This window comes from Geotrypetes seraphini, chromosome 5, assembly GCF_902459505.1.
Source record: "Geotrypetes seraphini chromosome 5, aGeoSer1.1, whole genome shotgun sequence".
In the NCBI taxonomy this organism is placed as follows: Eukaryota; Metazoa; Chordata; class Amphibia; order Gymnophiona; family Dermophiidae; genus Geotrypetes; species Geotrypetes seraphini.
The window spans coordinates 267,020,430-267,039,301 of record NC_047088.1 but is presented as its reverse complement, the minus strand read 5'-3'; the positions used below and the strand labels follow the sequence as shown (position 1 = coordinate 267,039,301).

At 46.4% G+C, this 18,872-nt stretch overlaps 2 protein-coding genes across 6 annotated transcripts in view; one reads left to right on the top strand and one right to left on the bottom strand.

Moving 5' to 3' along the window:
- GMPPA (GDP-mannose pyrophosphorylase A) overlaps positions 1-12,392 on the top strand; it is a 37,281-nt gene extending 24,889 nt beyond the window's left edge. The window contains exons 8-13 of the mRNA XM_033945390.1: positions 678-812; positions 2,786-2,883; positions 2,960-3,006; positions 10,400-10,492; positions 11,452-11,620; positions 12,002-12,392. Of these exons, the coding sequence (XP_033801281.1) occupies positions 678-812; positions 2,786-2,883; positions 2,960-3,006; positions 10,400-10,492; positions 11,452-11,620; positions 12,002-12,102 (643 nt within the window). The 3' untranslated portion in view covers positions 12,103-12,392. The remainder of the gene's footprint in view (positions 1-677; positions 813-2,785; positions 2,884-2,959; positions 3,007-10,399; positions 10,493-11,451; positions 11,621-12,001) is intronic.
- Positions 12,393-12,494: 102 nt separating this feature from the next.
- Positions 12,495-18,872, bottom strand: part of LOC117360863 (rac GTPase-activating protein 1-like) — a 116,493-nt gene continuing 110,115 nt past the window's right edge. For all 5 annotated transcript variants that reach the window (XM_033945388.1, XM_033945389.1, XM_033945385.1 and 2 more), the window contains 3 exons: positions 14,043-14,166; positions 13,324-13,438; positions 12,495-12,890 (listed from right to left, as the gene is read on the bottom strand). In XM_033945388.1, coding sequence (XP_033801279.1) covers positions 12,821-12,890; positions 13,324-13,438; positions 14,043-14,166 — 309 coding nt within the window. In that variant the 3' untranslated portion in view covers positions 12,495-12,820. The remainder of the gene's footprint in view (positions 12,891-13,323; positions 13,439-14,042; positions 14,167-18,872) is intronic.

The window sequence follows — 18,872 nt, the reverse complement described above, 5'->3', positions numbered from 1 at the left end:
CGACTCCTCGACTCCGACTCCACAGCACTGGTTAATTTTCAGATCGTTAAAATAAAATGTCAAGTTGAGAGAAATGAGCATTTTCGACACCACCTTCTTTTTGCTTTTAATCAAGGTTCTAAGGCCGCAGAAGCTGCTCGCAACATTTATGCTGTGTATATAGTGGATGCTATAGCTGAAAGAATCGCTCATGATTGGTATGCCAAGTTCAAAAATGGAGTCGGTAGATAAATGTTCCGACTCCAACTCCTCAGTTTTTTGTACTTCTGACTCCGACTCCGACTCCAGGTACCCGAAATTTCCTCCGACTCCGACTCCACAGCCCTGCCTGCAACATCAGAGAGAGAAGAACCATCGACTCAGTTGTGATGTGTGTATACTGTATGTACTTGTATTGCAAGACATTGCTTGCATATTAAGTTAAAATTTAATAAAATGTTTTGCTTGTCTTGCAAATCACTTGCAAACCAAATTACTTGTAATCCAAGGTTTTACTGAATATATATTTTCTCTGAATTAGTGTATTCCCTAATTTCAGAGATAACGAACTGAGGACCTCTTGCACCCAATGCAAACTCATTCCCTTAGATTCTTCATTGCTGGCCAGATGGTATCGTGCTAGTTGATTGAATGTAATTCTGTTTCTCTGCCTTTTTGTCTGATGCCTTATCTTGCAGTGAGGAGAATATCAATGGTTGGCAGCGTACAGAGGTGATCCGCCTGGAGCAGGATGTCTTCACAGCTTTGGCAGGGCACGGAAGGCTCTATGTCTTCAAAACTGATGGCTTCTGGAGTCAGATAAAATCAGCAGGGTGAGCATAGGGAGAAGAGGGAAGGAAGTGGGCAGAAGAGTAGGAGAAACTCCTGTCACTAAACCAGGGAGTCCGGAAATGAAATCTTTCAATTTCTACTCATTGTTCTTTATCTATTTAAGGGCTTATGACTCCCTGCCAGCAAATGGAGATGGGAGAACTACAAACTTTCAGCGACATCATTACTGTGAAATTGGAGTGGTGTACATAAAACACTTAAGCAGTATTCTGTCTCCAGCAGATAATGGCCCATTCAGACACTGATTCTTCCCGCTATCCTTAAAGAATGACACGGGGATGGTTTCCCACTGTTAACCATGGACCAATTCTGTCCCCGTACACACACATCCTAGGTTGTTCTTCCTAAAACATTATGCCCATCCTGGCAGAAGCACACTGCACACCTTGGAATGCAAGTGAGCCTTAACCTTTTATCTGGAGCCCATAGACAGTCCATCCAATTTTTTTGTTTCTTATAACATAGGGGCTACCCTGAGCCTGCATCTCCTTTACGTAACGCCCAGCCTGAGCTGACTCTAGTCAGTGGTTCCCAAATCTGTCCTGGAGGACCACCAGCCAGTTGGGTTCCTAATGAAGATGCACGGGTCAGATTTGCATGCCTGTCACCTCTGTTACATGCAAATTTCTCTTATGCATATTCCTTGAGATCCTCAAGGACAGGGTTGGGAACCACTGATCTAGCTTGTTTTGTCACAATGTCAGAAGCTCACTTGAAGTCAGCCTCTATTAAGGAGATATGGAAAGCTGTAAGGTGGTGGTGTTCAGTCCACACATTCCCATCTCACTACTACCTTGACCAGGAGTCCCAGTGAAGCAGGTGGTTCAGTTGGATAGTGCTGTAGACTTTGGTTTCTAGAATCCAACTCTGCCCTCACCGGCCCATTTTCCTCTGTCCCAATTCCTCAGTAGATGCTGTTTTTCAGTGAGCCTGGTAGCTAGGGATATGTCCTGCTTGTCCTTGGAGAAGTTCTCCAATCGCAGGGCTTGTATTATCGCCTACCCTCCCACATCCGCTAGGGGTTGTATTTTCTAAGCTTGTTAAAGTCAACTGCTGGTCCCATGCAAACAAGGCAGGCAGGGCGGCGTATGCGCATGTGGGGTTAAAAGCTCCCCAAATCTTCTAGACATAGAAGGTTGGGTCACATCAGTGCTGGGCTCACTTGGCTGAGATCACCTACAAGTGGTAATAAGCCCTGGAAAACACCTGCTCTCTTCACAGTATATGCAATTGTTCTCTTACTCTGTGCAGATGGCTGGTATTTACATTACATTTGTGATTTCTATTTCGCCTGTGCCTTGCGGTTCTAAGTGGATTACAGTTAAAAGAGATCAGGACATTACCGAGAGAATTACATTACAACGATTTAAGTAAATTACATGTTGTGGTATAGAAATATAAGTATAAGATATCTGGATTTATCGATAGAATAACTTGACAGGGTTCAAGTAGTTACGAGGTTCAGTGGGGAAAACAATATAGGCAACTGAAGAAAGATACCTAACTTTGAAGGAATTGGTTAAGTGGATACCTAAGGGAGATGCTTATTTAGGAGTTTGGATATTTTTGGTAAATGAGGTTCAAGGGGATGACTAGTGTGTTGTTTGCTGGGGAGAGAGCATGTGCGATTGGGGAGGGGAATATTAAGTATTTGTTGGAGCAATGTAACTTTGAGTATTTTGTGTGCATTGATGATATTCTGATTTTATGTGTTGTGGAGCATAGTAATGTCTGCTGCATATGATGTGGATGAATGCTAAAGGCCGATTGTCCTGTCTTCCCTAGATAGTGAAAGAGGCAGCAGCACATGAAGGTGTTGGGGGAGGAGGAAGAGCAGATGAGGCTTAAGGGAAGCAGTAATAAACGTCCCTGGTTCTCAGCTCACTGCTTGAACATTAGGCCAGGAGGACTAACAGCAGTATTTTAACAAGATTTCCAATTCTGGTTTTGGTAGGTCAGCTATTTATGCCAGCCGGCTGTATCTGGACCGATATAACAAATCTCACCCTGAGAGACTGGCCCATAATCAAACTGGGGGACCCATCATTAAAGGTAACCAGAAGCCTCTCCTGAGCAGTGAGTTTCCTCTGTATCTTTCTTTTCTGACACTTTCTTCTTTGTGTTACAGGGAATGTGTACATCCATCCAACGGCCACTGTCCATGAAACCGCTGTGGTGAGTACAGCACCCCCAAGTTCCTTTGTTGCTTGCTCTACCACCGATGGGATCACCTGCGTAGCAGTTCTTCATTCTCTCAGGCATTAGAATGGCTCTAATAAAAACTGATAGTATTCAGACACTTCTAGCCTCTTGCCATGGTCAAGGGGACCTAGGCCTTTTGTATTCTGCTTTTCGGAGTAGTCAGTTTACCTTACTTTTATTACGTTTGATTACAAACTCCCTCAAGAAGTTCAAAGTGTGCTTAAAAACAAACTCCTAAGTAGAGAATGACACGGGGACAAAATTTTCCCCATCCCCTCGGGAGCTCATTTTCCCAGCCTGTCCCATTCCTGCAAGCTCCGTCTTCATCTGCACAAACCTCAAACACTTTCAAATCATAAGTGGTTAAGGCAGAGCTTACAGGAATGGGAAAACTGAGTTCCTGTGGGGATGGGGCCAAATTTGGCTCTGTGTCATTCTCTAGTCCTAAGTAAGGCCAGTTGGTCTTTACCTGCCTTCATTATTTTTGTTTCTAATAAAGCCACCACATAATAAATATAAAAATTAGTTTAAAATATTGGGAAAAACCAAGTCTTCAACATTTTTTTTTAAAGTAGAATTACTGTTTCACCTGTGCTCTGAAAGAATACAATCTTTCTACAACCTAGGACCTATTCTTGAAAAGTATGGTGACAGGTCATTTGTAATGTCATTTTAGCCAGACTCTAAAGAGTGCAATGCTCCGATAGGTTCACACTCCTTCATGTAGACCAGGGGTGTCCAATGTTGGTCCTCGAGGGCCGCAATCCAGTCGGGTTTTCAGGATTTCCCCAATGAATATGCATGAGATCTATTTGCATGCACTGCTTTCAATGTATATTCATTGGGGAAATCCTGAAAACCCGACTGGATTGCGGCCCTCGAGGACCGACATTGGACACCCCTGATGTAGACCATTGCAAAACAAAGCTTCAGTAATCAAACACAATACTCTAAACCAGTGGTTCCCAACCCTGTCCTGGAGGACCACCAGGCCAGTCGGGTTTTCAGGATAGCCCTAATGAATATGCTAGGAGCAGATCTGCATGCCTGTCACTTCCATTATATGCAAATCTCTCTCATGCAAATTCATTAGGGCTAGCCTGAAAACCCGATTGGCCTGCTGGTCCTCTAGGACAGGGTTGGGAACCACTGCCCTAAGAGGTCCATGTTTTCTGGAAATCAAGTTCAGTCCTAGTTTCTACTGGGAGGTTGTTCACACATCCACTTCCCTCTTTCAATGAAGTATTTCCTTAGATTACTTTGAAGTCTATCCCCTTTCAGCTTCATCTTATGCCCTCTCAGTCCAGAGCTTCCTTTCAGTTGAAAGAAAACTACCTCCTGTGCATTTATGCCACAGAGATTTTTAAATGTCTCACTCACATCTGTTATGGAAGAAACCCTAAATTGTAACTCATAGCTGGACTATGTCTCCAGCAGAAGAACTACAGTGTGTACTGACACAGAACAGGTTGCTTTGAAAACAGAAGTTTGCATGTTACCTGTGGGTATCTTCCCACACATAGATCTCCTCCAATGTTTGAGAGGAGAACAAGTGTACACTCTGAGTCCTGTGAGTTTGAACAACTTGCAGCCTCTTTGGCTCTTGCTTTGAACTTTTTAGCCCCACTCTTCCTGGAGGACATGTGGGAGAAAAGTGTTAAGAAATCTTCTATTCCATAGCATCCCTCTAGATCGGCACAGATGGGTATTAAGCACTCGATAGAGACCGAGACCTACTGAGCTTCAATTCTACCTTTAAGTGGGCTGTGCAGTCCTTGAAAGCCAGTCTGTTCTCAGCAGATGGTGGCTCTGGTAAAGCTGTACACGCTGTCCCTGAGAGAACTGTTTTTAGCTTTCCCTTGTTTAGCTTAGTTTTTCCTCTTCTCTTGTAGAAAGTGGAAAAGAAAAGTCATTGCTGTGTTTTGTAGGCCTGAAAGCTGCCTTCCTGGTTACATGCAGAAGGCCTAAATAGGCTGTCTCGGAACATAGTGTATGGTTTTTAATAGCCACATCCAAGCTGGCAATCTAAAGTGGTAGTGTGGGAGGGGACTGGGCAAGTTGGTTGTGAAGCTGATCTACACGGACAGAGAGAGGGTCCTTGGCATGATAGTGTCCGAGATCTCAAGGTGACAAAACAATGGCAGTAGTCAGAAGGATGCTGGGCTGTATCAAGAAAAGAAGCACCAGCAGGAAAAGAGAAGTGTTGATGCCCCTGTACAAGTCATTGGGGGGGCCCCACTTGGAAGACCCATTAACAATACATGATTAATTTAACTTGTCTTTTCTTTGATATTGTTGGGTCATGCACTGTAAAGCCACCTGGTATTGTCCTAGGTTCCAAATGCTGAAGTTGCCTTCCAAGCTCACTTCAGCCTTTGTCACAGTGTTTGCCTCCACCAACTCTACAGGGAGGGCATTCCGGGCATCCACCACTCTCTCTGTGAAGCATTTCCTGACATTACTCCCAAGTCTACCAACCTACAACCTCATATTTTGTCTTCTAGTTTTACTACTTCTCCATCTCTGAAATAGGTTTGTAGCTTAATACCCTTCAAGTATTTAAACCTCTGTATCATATCTCCTCTATCCCTTCTTTTCTCCAAGTTAGGTATTCCAGCCTCTTCCTCTACATCTCTTGGTGCAATCCCAATATCATTTTCAGCGCCTTCCTCTGGACCATTTCAAGTCGTCTTACATCCTTAGCAAGTTACGTCTTCCAAGTGGGGCCGACCATTTTAGTAGCCTTCCTCTGGACCAATTCCATCCTATTTTTTTTTTAAGATGCGGTCTCCAGAATTGCACACAATATTCTAAATGAAGCCTCACCAGAGTCTTATTCAAGATCATCAATACCTCATTTTCCTACTGGCCGTTCCTCCCCCCTATTCATTCTAAATTTTGCCACCTTATATCAATCGCATACTATTGCACCAAAGTCCCAAACAGGCACAAAATTTTTTCACCCCCTAAACTGTACCATTCTCTTGGTATTTTGTAGCCCAAATGCATGACCTTGCATTTCTTAGCTTTAAATCTTAACTGCTAAATTTCAGACTATTCGTCAAGCTTCGCTAGGTCCTTCCTCATGTTATTCACACCATCCTGGGTATCAACTCTATTGCAGATTTTGATATCATCCACAAAGAGGAAATCTTACCTGACAGCCCTAATATTGCTTAGAAACTATTGAAAAGAATAGGTTCAAGAACTGGTAACATCCCTTTCCTCTGAGCCATCTCCATTGACCAGTTCCTGACCCAGTCAGTCACTTTGGGGCCCATCCCAAGCACACTCAGGTTATTTATTAGATGTCTGTGTGGAACACTGTCAAAGCCTTTGCTAAAATCTAAATACACCACATCTAGCGATTTCCCTCTATCCAATTTTCTGGTTACCCAGTCAAAGAAATTGATCAGATTTGTCAGACAAGGTCTGCCTCGAGCCCTGTAATCCACTGGATTCCAGAAATTTCACAATTCTATTTTAAAAGTATTTCCATTAATTTGCTTACCACAGAAGTCAGACTTACTGGCCTGTAGTTTCTTGCTTCTTACTTACTTACTTCTGCCATTCTCCAGTCCTCTAGTACCATTAACAACTCAAGAGAAGCATTGAAAAGGTCAGCCAGTGGAGCCTCCAGAACTTCCTTCACCACCCTTAGATGTCCACCATCCAGTCCTATCACTTTGATGGGTACATTGGATAGGCCATTTGGCCATTATCTGCAGTCATGTTTCTCTGTTTGTCCAGTTTTAGTTTAGCTCATGAACACAATCCTCTGAAAATTGATCCGGGTCTACCGCACGGCCAAACTTATTTGTGTTTGACCTTTGCAGTCCTGCTCCCAGCGTAGATGTGAATACAGAACAAAAATATTTGTTAAGCAATTCAGCCTTATCTTTTATCGTCTACATATTCCTCCCCTTCAACTTTTGAGTCTCACAATGCCACTTTTGCACTTCTTCCTACCACTAATATATCTTTTTTAAAAAACGTCCTTGTCCCCCTGTTTTATGGTGTTGGCTTTTTTTTCTTTTTTCTTCTATTTGCATCTTTGCTTTCCTGACTACTTGCTAGCCTCTCTTAACTTTTCTAGAAGTCTCTGGAAATTTCTAAGGGAAAGGAATATCTTGGGTACCTAACCAAAGCAGTTTGTTGTACCTCTTTTCTTTATATCAGCTTGGTGTATCAGCTACATGAGCTGATTTTCTTCAGTGCTCAACTTCCGAGCACCTTATGCTAAGACAAAGCCCAGAATAAGATGTTTTCTTCCTCGGGGCAGGATATTCAAATTGACAGAGAATAGGTAGCATAAGGAAATGCTAAGGAGACCTCTGGTATTCCTCTACAACTCAGAAACAGAAGGAAGATACCATTTCTTATCAACAAGGCATCATTGCGGCTTTTTTCCTCCCACCCCTAGAACCTTCTTACGCGGGTCACCAGATTGAAGTCTACAAACTGTGCTGTAATCACTTCTAAGAAGGACATCCCCCACACTCTCCCCAACCCACGAAAAAGGCCACACACTAGACCTCATCAGCTTTCTAGATCTTACTACTCATAAAACCTCAACTGACGACATTCGCTGGGAAATTGTCCCCTGGTCCGACCACTACCTAGGGGCCTTCTGTCTCCCCATTTTCATGTCACTTCTCGGGCCCCCATCCCGCACCTCAAATTCTATTACCTTCCGTAAAAAAATCTCGAGCAATCTGTTCTGGATCAATTTTCTCGACAAATTTTCCCCCATCTCTAAACCTGCAGAACCAGAATCTAACTGGCAAAACTGGGTCGCCCTCTCCGAGTCCACCTTCCATTCCCTTGCCCCTCTCTCCACTAAAACCATTTCCTACTCCCGTAAGGCCCCTTGGTACCTCCCATACCACAGAGAACTGAAACAGAAATGCCGTGCTCTGGAACGAAAATGGAAAAAATCTAAATCCACTACAGACAGACTCTCCTGGAGGGTCAACATTAAAATCTATAATACTGTTCTAAAAAAAGCAAGGAAAAACTTCTACGGTGACAAAATCTCCAAATCCAACAATCAGAGTAGCACATTATTTAACATCTGGCGTTCCTTAACCTCCAAAAATTACTACATACTTCCCTCCTCCCCCTCAGCCAATTCTCTAGCAAAGTTCTTCAATGATAAGGTCTCCACCTTGAGGCGCTCCTTCCCACCTGCAATCTCCTACAAATCTCTGATTCCAATTGACCCCAACCCTATCCCAACAGACAGATCCTGGTCTTCCTTCAAACTTGTTTCCAAATCCCTGGTCTATAATCTCTGCCTCAAATTGAAATCCTGCAACTGTACCTTGGATCCTTTACCCTCCTACCTCTACGAGAACACTCCCCCTCAGGCCATCTCAACTCTTACCATTCTCATAAACTCCGCCTTCCATTCGGGTCTCTTCTCCCCAGAAATGGGCCATATTTCCCTATCTCCACTACTGAAAAAACCTGAGCTTGATCCCTCTACACCATCCAGCTACCATCCAATAGCTAACATTCCCCTTCTTACCAAGATGCTAGAGTCCATCATATCCACTCAACTATCTTCCTACCTTGAGAAATTCACCATTCTTCAACCCTACCAATACGGCTTCTGTCCCAATTTCAGCACCGCATCCCTTCTGACCTCCTTAATCTCAAAAGTTCAATATCTCCATTCTCGCAACAAGTTCGCCGTCCTTCTTAATTCGACCGCTCTGCAGCTTTTGATATCGTCCATCATGATATTCTAATTTACCAACTCACCGAGATAGGCATAAATTCCACAGTCCTTGACTGGTTCTCGAAGTTCTTACGCTCCTGCTCCTACATAGTCAACATGAAGGGCACTTCTTCCTCTCCCTGGAACTCGATCTGTGGAGTCCCGCAAGGCTCACCTCTCTCTCCTATCCTCTTCAACATTTATATGTCCTCCCTTAAACTCCTCCATCTCTCCCCCCTTGAAACACTCTACACTTACGCAGACGACATCTTTGTCCTCGAGACCGACCGGAACCTCACCAACCTCTCGGCGAACATATCCTCATGTATATCGAACCTTCAATCCTGGGCCCACACTGTGCAGATGAAACTGAACGAATCTAAAACAAAACTTCTCTGGCTCGGCCCAAAATTGGACCAACTGCCCACCTCCATCCCACTGTCCTCTGGCCCCACTCTGCATCTTGAATATTCTAGTAAAGTTCTGGGAGTCATCATTGACTCTACACTTTCCTTCAACGACCACCTCAACTCCCTAGTAAAAAAATGTTTCTTCAGCCTTCACATGCTGAGAAAAGTGAGATCCTGTTTCCATCAAAATCACTTTGTCGTCCTTGTCCAATCCACCATCCTTTCCAGACTGGACTACTGCAACTCTGTCTACCTTAGCCTAACAAAGAAAAACCTTCAAAGACTCCAGCAAATTCAGAATACCGCTGCTAAGCTTATCTTCGCAAAAAGCAAATTCGACCACGTCTCACCGCTTTTATCCAAGCTCCACTGGCTTCCGATTATCTCCAGAGTCCACTTCAAATGTGCCTGCCTCACTTTCAAGATCCTACACGGTATCCTCCCTCCCTTCATTCCTCTTTCTTGGAACTCCTCTAACCTCAATTCTGCCAGATCCACCCAAAAACTGAAACTTTCCTTTCCCTCTCTAAAAGGCGTTTCACTTGTAGGAAAACTAGGTTCTTCCCTCCCTTTCAGAATCACTCAGCTCTGGAACAACCTTACCTCCCCTCTTAGGAATCTGAGCTCCCTCCAACTCTTCCGTAAACATCTGAAAACCTGGTTATTCTCAAAAATGTAACTCCTCCTCCCTCTCTGGTTATTCTAGTCCTCTAAATTTTCTCTTCATTTTGCCTCTTCCCTCCACTGGAGTTCCTTTCTACCCTAACTCTTGTTAACCGTGTCGAGCTTTACGAATGTAGAGATGATGCGGTATACAAACCTAAGGTTTAGATTAGATTAGATTTAGATCCATGCCAGATGTTCAACATATGCATTCCAGACTGGTCCTGACTGAAGTTCACAGTTGCCACTTCCTGGTAGGCATGCATAACCCATCAGTCTTGGCCAGTCTGGAGGGACTATAGAAAAGTAAATTAATAAGGGAGATCTAAATCCATTGTGGGCTATGGAAGAGCATGGAACCTGGTAAGCTAAGGTCTGTATGTTATTAATGCAAAAAATAGAAGGATCAGATCCAGAAGATGCATGAACTTGGATGCTACGATTAGTCTTGAAAAGAAAGAAAACGTGAAAAACAGGGAGAGGTTGCAAAAATGTAGTGTGAGGAAAGAGGGTTAGGCAAAGTTCTGTCGTCTCTCTCAGTAGCCGATTGTGTCTCTCTGTGTTCCCTCAGTTGGGTCCCAATGTGTCTATTGGGGAAGGTGTGACCATGGGAGCTGGCGTGAGAGTGCGAGAATCCATCATCCTGCATGGTGCTCTACTCCAGGTAAGAGACTGGCACGGATTGCACAGTGGAGCCAAAGGACAGCTATAGGAACAATTGGCCTGGGAAATAAGAGAAAGGCATAAAAATCTGTTTGTCAGACATGTTCACTTGCAAAGGCTGCCTTCAACCCTCCCCTGCACACTTTGCACTGAAATCAGGTGCAAGGCAGAATTGGTCAGCATACATTCTTTTCCTTCCCCAACCTGACTTTGCCCCCAAATGCACATGCAGGTCCACAGAGGAGAGGGGGAGAAAACAAGCAAAATGTGTTTTACTCAGGTAAAAAGCTCCGATTCCTTAAACAGCAGTGAGCGACTATTCCTAGTTCACCTCAAGTCATTGCAGGAGATTAAAATTTAAAAACCATTTGTCCAGGAAACCCCAGATAAAAACTGCTGGCTTTAAGATTCCTCGCCTTGCTGACTGCTAACATTTAAGTAGGGAAATGGAGGCGGCAAATCACTCATGCTGAGGTGCATTATAGTGTGATCCTGCTGTTTTGACATTTTAAAAACCTTCCAATTCTGCTCAGTTAAAGGGACACACAGATTACAGGTTTAAGTTAAATTGATAAGATCTGCAATTACCTTTAGCCAGCTAGAGTTAGCTGCTTCAACTTAACTGGATATGTGGCTAATATCAGACACAAATAGAAAAGATAGGCAAGTGCATAGTTGCAGAAGATGAAGATAAGAATTAAGATGCCAGAGGTAGGCTTCCTGCTTTAAAGAGCAGAGCCTGGGCTAGTGAATATGGCATTATGGTAGTCCACGTACATTGTAGAGAAATCGCAGGAAACCATCCCGTATCAATCTCAGTCCTTCTACACCAGCATTCTTCCGTGTAATGCTTGAGGGTCAATGGCTGGGCCCATAAAGAATGATATGGGAATGGTCTCCTGTGGTTTTTCTGTCACCGTGTCATTCTCTAAAGTTCCACCTCTCTTCTATTGTCTCTAGGATCATAGCTGTGTGTTGAACAGCATTGTGGGCTGGGATAGTACCATTGGTCGGTGGGCACGAGTGGAGGGAACGCCCAGTGATCCAAACCCCAATGATCCTCATGCAAAAATGGACAGTGAAACCCTCTTCAGAGATGGCAAACTTACCCCCTCTATCACCATCCTAGGTAAGTGTGTACCAGGTAAGAAGTAAGTGGAAAGAATTGGCTGGGGTTGGGGAGTGCAGTAAGATATTACATTAAATGCCTAGAAGGGTTTTAACAATGGTTTGGATAATTTACTGAACGAGAAGATCAAAAGCCATTATTAAGATGTGGGGAAATCTGCTGCTTATTCCTAGAATTAGCAGCAGAAAATCTGTTTTACTCTTTGGGATCTTGCCAGGGTTAGCCACTGTTGGAACAGGATCCTGGGCTTGAAGGACCTTCGCTGTGTCCAAGCACGCCAACTCTATGTTTAGATTGCAAGTGCCAACTTTATCAACTGCTTCTGTATGGACAGCTGATGGCATATGCATTGCTCATGCTCTTGTTTTCTCTCTTCTGTAGGATGTAATGTTTCTATACCTCCAGAGGTCGTCATTCTCAATTCTATTGTACTTCCTCACAAAGAACTGACTCGCAGCTTCAAAAACCAGATTATCCTTTAGGAGGAAGTAGCTGTGCAAAAAGATATCGGAACTTGAAGGATATTTATATCTTCAGAGAATCCTTGTGCGCTATTTGCACTTGCAGGGTGTAGATGACTACTGAAGTGGCTTTTCTACCTCCACGTTGATGAAGTGTTCTAGAGTTGGGTGGGGTGGGGTTAGCTTGTTCAAAAAGTCTCAGTATCTCCTACTTTCTACTCTCTCCTGTAAACCACCAACTTGGTCCTGTGTATAACTGGAAATTGAATGGAATACAAGCATTGCTGAATAATTCCTTCAGCTTGGAGAAGAGGAGAAAGTCTACGTAAATTAACTGGAATATTCATTAAAAGGTGGAAGAGCCACAGACTTATGAAAAGTGTCAAGTAACTCAGGACAGACTCACTCCCAAGTTCTGCTACATCAATTTAATTTAAACCACTCAAAAGTTCATGTTTACACTATTTTCACTTATCAGATATAAACTGCCAGTAATTATGACACCCCTCCCCAAACACAGATCTAAACAGCCAGCAAATAGAAAATAAATCAGGACATGAATACACATACATGCTAGCATCACGGAGGAACACGTCCCAGCAATTTGAAGTGTGTTAGCTCCTGTGGCAGGTTCTACGGGTTGGACCAGGCTCTTCTGCCTTTTAATGCAGGAACTTTCCTCCTAGCTGCTCACTGTCCAAACTTCCCGACCACCATGTGTGCTTGAATCTGAAGCTCCTCATGCATTTGGGGAGGTAAAAAACCTGCTAGTCTTCTTAGTCTGACTACTTTTTGTTTGTGAAGTAGCTCTGGAAACAAGGGAAAATATAAAATGAAGAATCTATACTCGGCACCCCAGGGCAGAAAGAAGAGTTAGACTAAAGTGTTGGAAGGTCTTCTGCGAGTGGATTCATAATATTGGAAGGACTTGAGGTGAGGAGTGGCCTAGTGGCCCTGAAGGTGTGGGATCAAATCCCAGAGCTGCACCTTGTGACCCTGGGCAAGTCACTTAATCTTTCATTGTCCCAATTACAAAGTAAGTACCTGGAGACATGTAAACTGCTTTGAATGTGCAACCACAAAAAGGTGGTAGACAAGTCCCACCCCCTTATTAGAAAAGAGAAGAGCTCCAGGCCCAATATCGGTCTGCCGAGCTAAATCTGTACCTGTTACTCTAATCCTGCAAATAAAATGAAGGGACTAGTCTTACTAGGGCAGTATTCCAGTTTTATTAATACTTACATGTGGGTAAAAGGGGTCCCCAGGACATTCCTGATTTTGTTTGGTAGGCAGCAGCCGGATGAAGCCCCCTGAGCCACATTAATCTCTGGAGATGTTAGGGGTCGAAAAAAGCGATCTGTGCAGGAAATAGGCAGTGAGCAGAGGGTTATGGAGAGGAATAATTTGGCTTCCTAATGCAAACTAAGGCAGTGATGCGGCTGGGTTTGTCTTGTAGGCTGTGGTAGTAGAACAAGCTGAGTTGGCTTGTCAGGTAGGCTGCATGTGCTGTCCTAGAGGAAACACACTCATGTATAGTACAGCCCCTTCTTATCAACCAGATCAGTGTGAAAGGTTGATAGTAGCTGGATACTAGTCAGAAAGGCTAAGGGGGGGGGGGGGGGGGGGACCTAAGAGGCTGGAAATTAATGTAAAAGCCACCCTAGTAGCAGTAGCTATTTGCAGACTATGGAGGGGTGCTGGGGATAAACGAAATAAAGGGGGATCTTCCATGCTCTAACCAGTGAAGGAAAGGCTAAAGAAATGCCAAGAGAATACACACAGCACAGTGGTCTATCTGTCTAGGGCCTAAGCAGTGTGGTTGGTCTTTTCTTGCTGTCGTTTATTTTTATCAAATGCCTTCCTAAAGTCCTGATACATGTATCAGCTGGTCACCCTTATACACCCATTTTAGGAAGGTTTAGCTCTTCATTTTGCCAGTCACGAATGCTTTGGACACTCACTTGATTCATCTTTCCTCTCACCCTGCATCTCAGGGCCCAAGACTGAAGCCGGCAGATTCTCCTGGTCACTGGACAGGAACTGGTTCCAGAATGCTGCTGGCATTGAGAGTAGGGATGCCATTACCTGAGGAAAATGATATGGAAATAAGTGGGGATGCTGAGAGGCTTCTGATGACACTAAAAACAGCATTCTCTGGTACCCTATGTGCCCGAGTAGCTAATGATCGGGGCAGCAGGACAAGAACCAAGAAAACCCAGTTAGATCTCACTGTCACTCTTTGTAGGCTTGGACAGCTCACTTAACCCGCCATTCCCTCAGGTATAAACTTTTATCCCAGGACAAGCAGGCAGCATATTCTTAATGTACCGACGGAGCCCCGGTATGGACACTTTTTACTAGAAAGTTCTAGTTGGCCGCACCGCGCAAGCGCGAGTGCCTTCCCGCCCGACGGAGGAGTGCGTGGTCCCCAGTTTCTTCGTTTCCGCGGAGCGAAGAAGTCGCATGTGTTTCAACGGCTGTTGAAATCATTTAGTTTGCCTTCCCGCTCGTGTATTTTTTCGATTTTCTTCTTTTTTTCCCTTTGGATTCCTTTAATTTTCTTTTCAAAAAAAAAAAAACTCGTCGAGTTTTCTTTATTTTTTCGAGCCGGCCCCAGCGGGGCCTGTTGTCACCATACAGGCCTCCGGCTTTGATTTTGCGGAGGCCGTGTTTCCCTTCATGCCCCCTCAACTGGGCTTTAAGAAGTGCCAGCGGTGTGCACGCCCGATCTCTCTCACCGACCCGCACAATTGGTGCCTGCAGTGCTTGGGTCCAGAGCATCGGGCTGACACCTGCACCCGCTGTGCTACGCTTAAAAAGTGCACTCTGAAAAATAGGCAGATCCAACAAAATATTTTGTTCGGTACCGGATCTGCCATGGAATCTGCTGCAACGTTGACGGCACCCCAAAAGTCGGCACCGACGACGTTGACACCACCGGACCCTTCCTCGGGGTCGTTGGGCCCAGGTAAGCCGGCTAAGAAGCCTTCCACTTCCCTCGAGCGCCCTCCTGCCACGTTTGCGACACTGGCCCTCCCGGCACCGCACCGACCCCACAAATGCTCTGCTCCGATCTCGGTGAGTGCCTCATCATCGGCCTCCTCATCGCCGGAGCTTAGAGCGGCACCTTTGGTACCGAAGAAGAAAAAAGCGGTACCGGTGCCTCCCCTGGATGACCGCATCGCGGCCATACTCCAAACACAGTTACAGGAGCAGCTGCAGCAACAACTCCAACAACTGTTGCTGGCGCCGCACCTTCCGGTACAGGACCGGTCCGAGCCTCGCACTGTCCCATCGGTGTCGACCCCCTCGGTACCGATTAATACCTCCATGCCGGTGCTCTTGGCTGAAACACCTACAGCGCATACCCGTGCTGCTGCCGACCCTGCCCGGTCCCGGGAACGACATCGGTCTGCCTCACCCGGTACCGCCTCGGTGCGCTCAGGCAAATCTCTCTCAAAGACCCGCCATGCCGAGCCCTCTACACCAATGTCAAACGTGCACACCCCGACGTTAGAGACCCAGACTTGTGGGAAGACTCCCCGCACGGTACCGAAGAGGACGCTTCGTCCACCGACGAAGAACCCTCCATGACCGACACCGTCTCCAAACCAGAGCAATCCTCTTTCTCTAAATTCCTTAGGGAGATGTCAGCAGCTCTTTCCATCCCCTTAGAGTCCGACTCTAAAAAGTCTCAGGCTTTTCTTGATGCCCTAGACTTTGAGCAACCTCCCAAGGAATTTCTAAAGTTGCCCGTCCACGACATCTTATGGGAAACTTTCTATAAAAACTGGGAGACTCCCCTCACTGTTCCCGGGGCCCCTCGCAAATTGGAAAGCTTGTACCGGGTTATTCCAATCCCAGAGTTTGACAAACCTCAATTGCCCCACGAATCCCTCCTGGTGGAATCTACTTTGAAAAAATCTCAGGGTTCCAGTGTATATGCCTCCACCCCTCCTGGCAGAGAGGGAAAAACTATGGATAAATTTGGTAAGCGCCTTTTCCAAAATGCCTTGCTAGCCAATAGAGCCAACAACTACACCTTCCACTTCTCCTTCTACATGAAGCATCTGGTGCAACAGCTCTCCTCCTTACAGAAATATCTTCCAGCAACAAATTTCCAGCCTCCTCCAACTCAGGAAATTCATGGTTCGCTCCATCTACGACTCGTTTGAGCTGACCTCTCGCGCATCTGCCATGGCGGTGGCTATGCGCCGTTTGGCATGGCTGAGAGTCTCTGACCTAGACATTAACCACCAGGACCGCCTGGCTAACGCACCTTGTCTGGGTGATGAACTCTTCGGAGAGTCCCTGGACTCGACAACCCAGAAGCTCTCAGCACATGAGACCAGGTGGGACACTCTGATCAAACCTAAAAAGAAGACTCCACCTGCTCGCCCCTACAGACAACAGTCTTCTTACCAACGCAGGTTCTCGGCCAGACCTCTCAACCCGCCTCAACAACAGTCTCGCCATCCTCGCCACCAGCATCAGCCTCAGGCTCGCCCACAGACTCAACCTGCCAAGCCTCTTCCTTCATCAAAACCGTCTCAACCCTTTTGACTCCTTTCTCCAGAGCATAGCCAGTCTCCCCCCGTCGCTCCCTCTCCCTCAACCTATCGGAGGACGTCTTCAACTTTTCCTCAGCCGTTGGGAGGTCATCACTTCGGACCAGTGGGTCCTCAACATCATTCGCCACGGCTACTCTCTCAACTTCCAGACTCTTCCACCAGACCATCCTCCCGTAGAGTCTGCTTCTCACTCCTCCCAAACCCCCCTCCTCCTGAGGGAGGTCCAATCCCTCCTTCTTCTCAATGCCATCAAAGAGGTACCTCCGGACCAAAGGGGTCAGGGATTCTACTCCCGCTACTTCCTGGTTCCCAAAAAAACAGGAGACCTTCGTCCCATCCTCGATCTCAGGGACCTCAACAAGTGTCTGGTCAAAGAGAAGTTCAGAATGCTCTCCCTGGCCACGCTTTACCCTCTTCTCTCTCACCACGACTGCTCCCTAGACCTCAAGGAGGCCTACACTCACATCCCAATCCATCCGACTTCACGTCGCTATCTACGGTTTCAGATACAGCACCATCACTATCAGTACAAAGTGCTACCCTTTGGCCTCGCCTCATCACCCAGAGTGTTCACCAAGTGCCTTATTGTGGTGGCAGCCTTCCTCAGGTCTCACGACCTTCAGGTGTTCCCCTACTTGGACAATTGGCTGGTGAAAGCACCTACGTCTCCGCTTGTGCTACAAGCCACTCAACACACCATCTCGTTCCTCCATCTCCTGGGTTTCGAGATCAACTACCCCAAGTCGCATCTGCTTCCCACACAGCGACTTCAGTTCATTGGAGCAGTTCTCGACACCACTCTAATGAGGGCATTTCTCCCCTCCGACCGCCATCGAACTTTGCTTCACCTCTGCCGTCAGGTGCTCCTTCATCACTCCATTCCAGCTCGGCAGATGATGATCCTCCTGGGCCACATGGCCTTGACGGTCCATGTACTTCCTCTGGCGCAACTCCACCTCAGGACACCTCAGTGGACTCTAGCCAACCAATGGTCACAGACCACCGATCCTCTTTCTCATCCCATCTCTGTGACATCGTCTCTTCAGCAATCTCTTCAATGGTGGTTGAACTCCTCCAATCTTTCCAGGGGTCTACTCTTTCATCTACCCCCTCACTCCATGATCATAACCACAGATGCCTCCCCTTATGCGTGGGGAGCTCACCTGGGAGATCTTCACACCCAGGGACTCTGGACCCCTCAGGAGCGTCAACATCACATCAATTTCTTGGAACTCAGAGCCATGTTCTATGCTCTCAAAGCCTTCCAGCACCTTCTCTACCCTCAGGTCCTTCTCCTGTGCACAGACAACCAAGTCGCCATGTCGCCAAGTCGCCAAGCAAGGCGGCACCGGATCTCCCCTCCTCTATCAGGAGGCCATCCGCATCTGGACCTGGGCCACGGCCCACAGTCTCTTCCTCAAGGCTGTCTATATCCAGGGCGAACAGAACTCCCTGGCCGACAATCTCAGCCGCATCCTTCAACCTCACGAGTGGACTCTGGATCCTCCCACACTCTGCTCCATCTTTGCTCGCTGGAGCACTCCGCAGGTGGACCTCTTTGCAGCTCCTCACAACCATCAGCTGCCCCAGTTCTGTTCCAGACTCTTCTCTCCTCACCGTCTGGCCCCGGATGCATTCCTGCTCGACTGGACGGATCGGTTCCTCTATGCCTTTCCTCCACTACCTCTGATGTTGCGGACGTTATCCAAACTCCGCAGGGACAGGGCCACCATGATTCTCATCGCTCCTCGGTGGCCTCGCCAACACTGGTTCTCCCTCCAGCTCAGCTCCAGGGAGCCCATTCCTCTTCCTGTGTTTCCTACTCTACTTACACAGCAGCATCAGTCTCTACTACATCCCAATCTGTCCTCGCTCCACCTGACAGCTTGGTTTCTCTCGGGCTGACCTCTCCAGAGAATCTGTCTCAGCCTGTCCGTCGTATTTTGGATGCCTCCAGGAAACCGGCCACCCTCCAATGTTACCATCAGAAGTGGACCCGGTTCTCCTCTTGGTGTCTACTTCATCATCACGATCCCACCTCATTGGTGGTGGAAACTGTACTGGACTATTTGCTTTCTCTCTCCAACGCTGGCCTCAAGTCGACCTCAATCAGAGTCCACCTCAGTGCCATCACTGCGTTTCATGAGCCTATCCTCGGAAAACCTCTTACGGCTCATCCCCTGGTTTCCCGGTTCATGAGAGGCCTCTTCAATGTCAAAC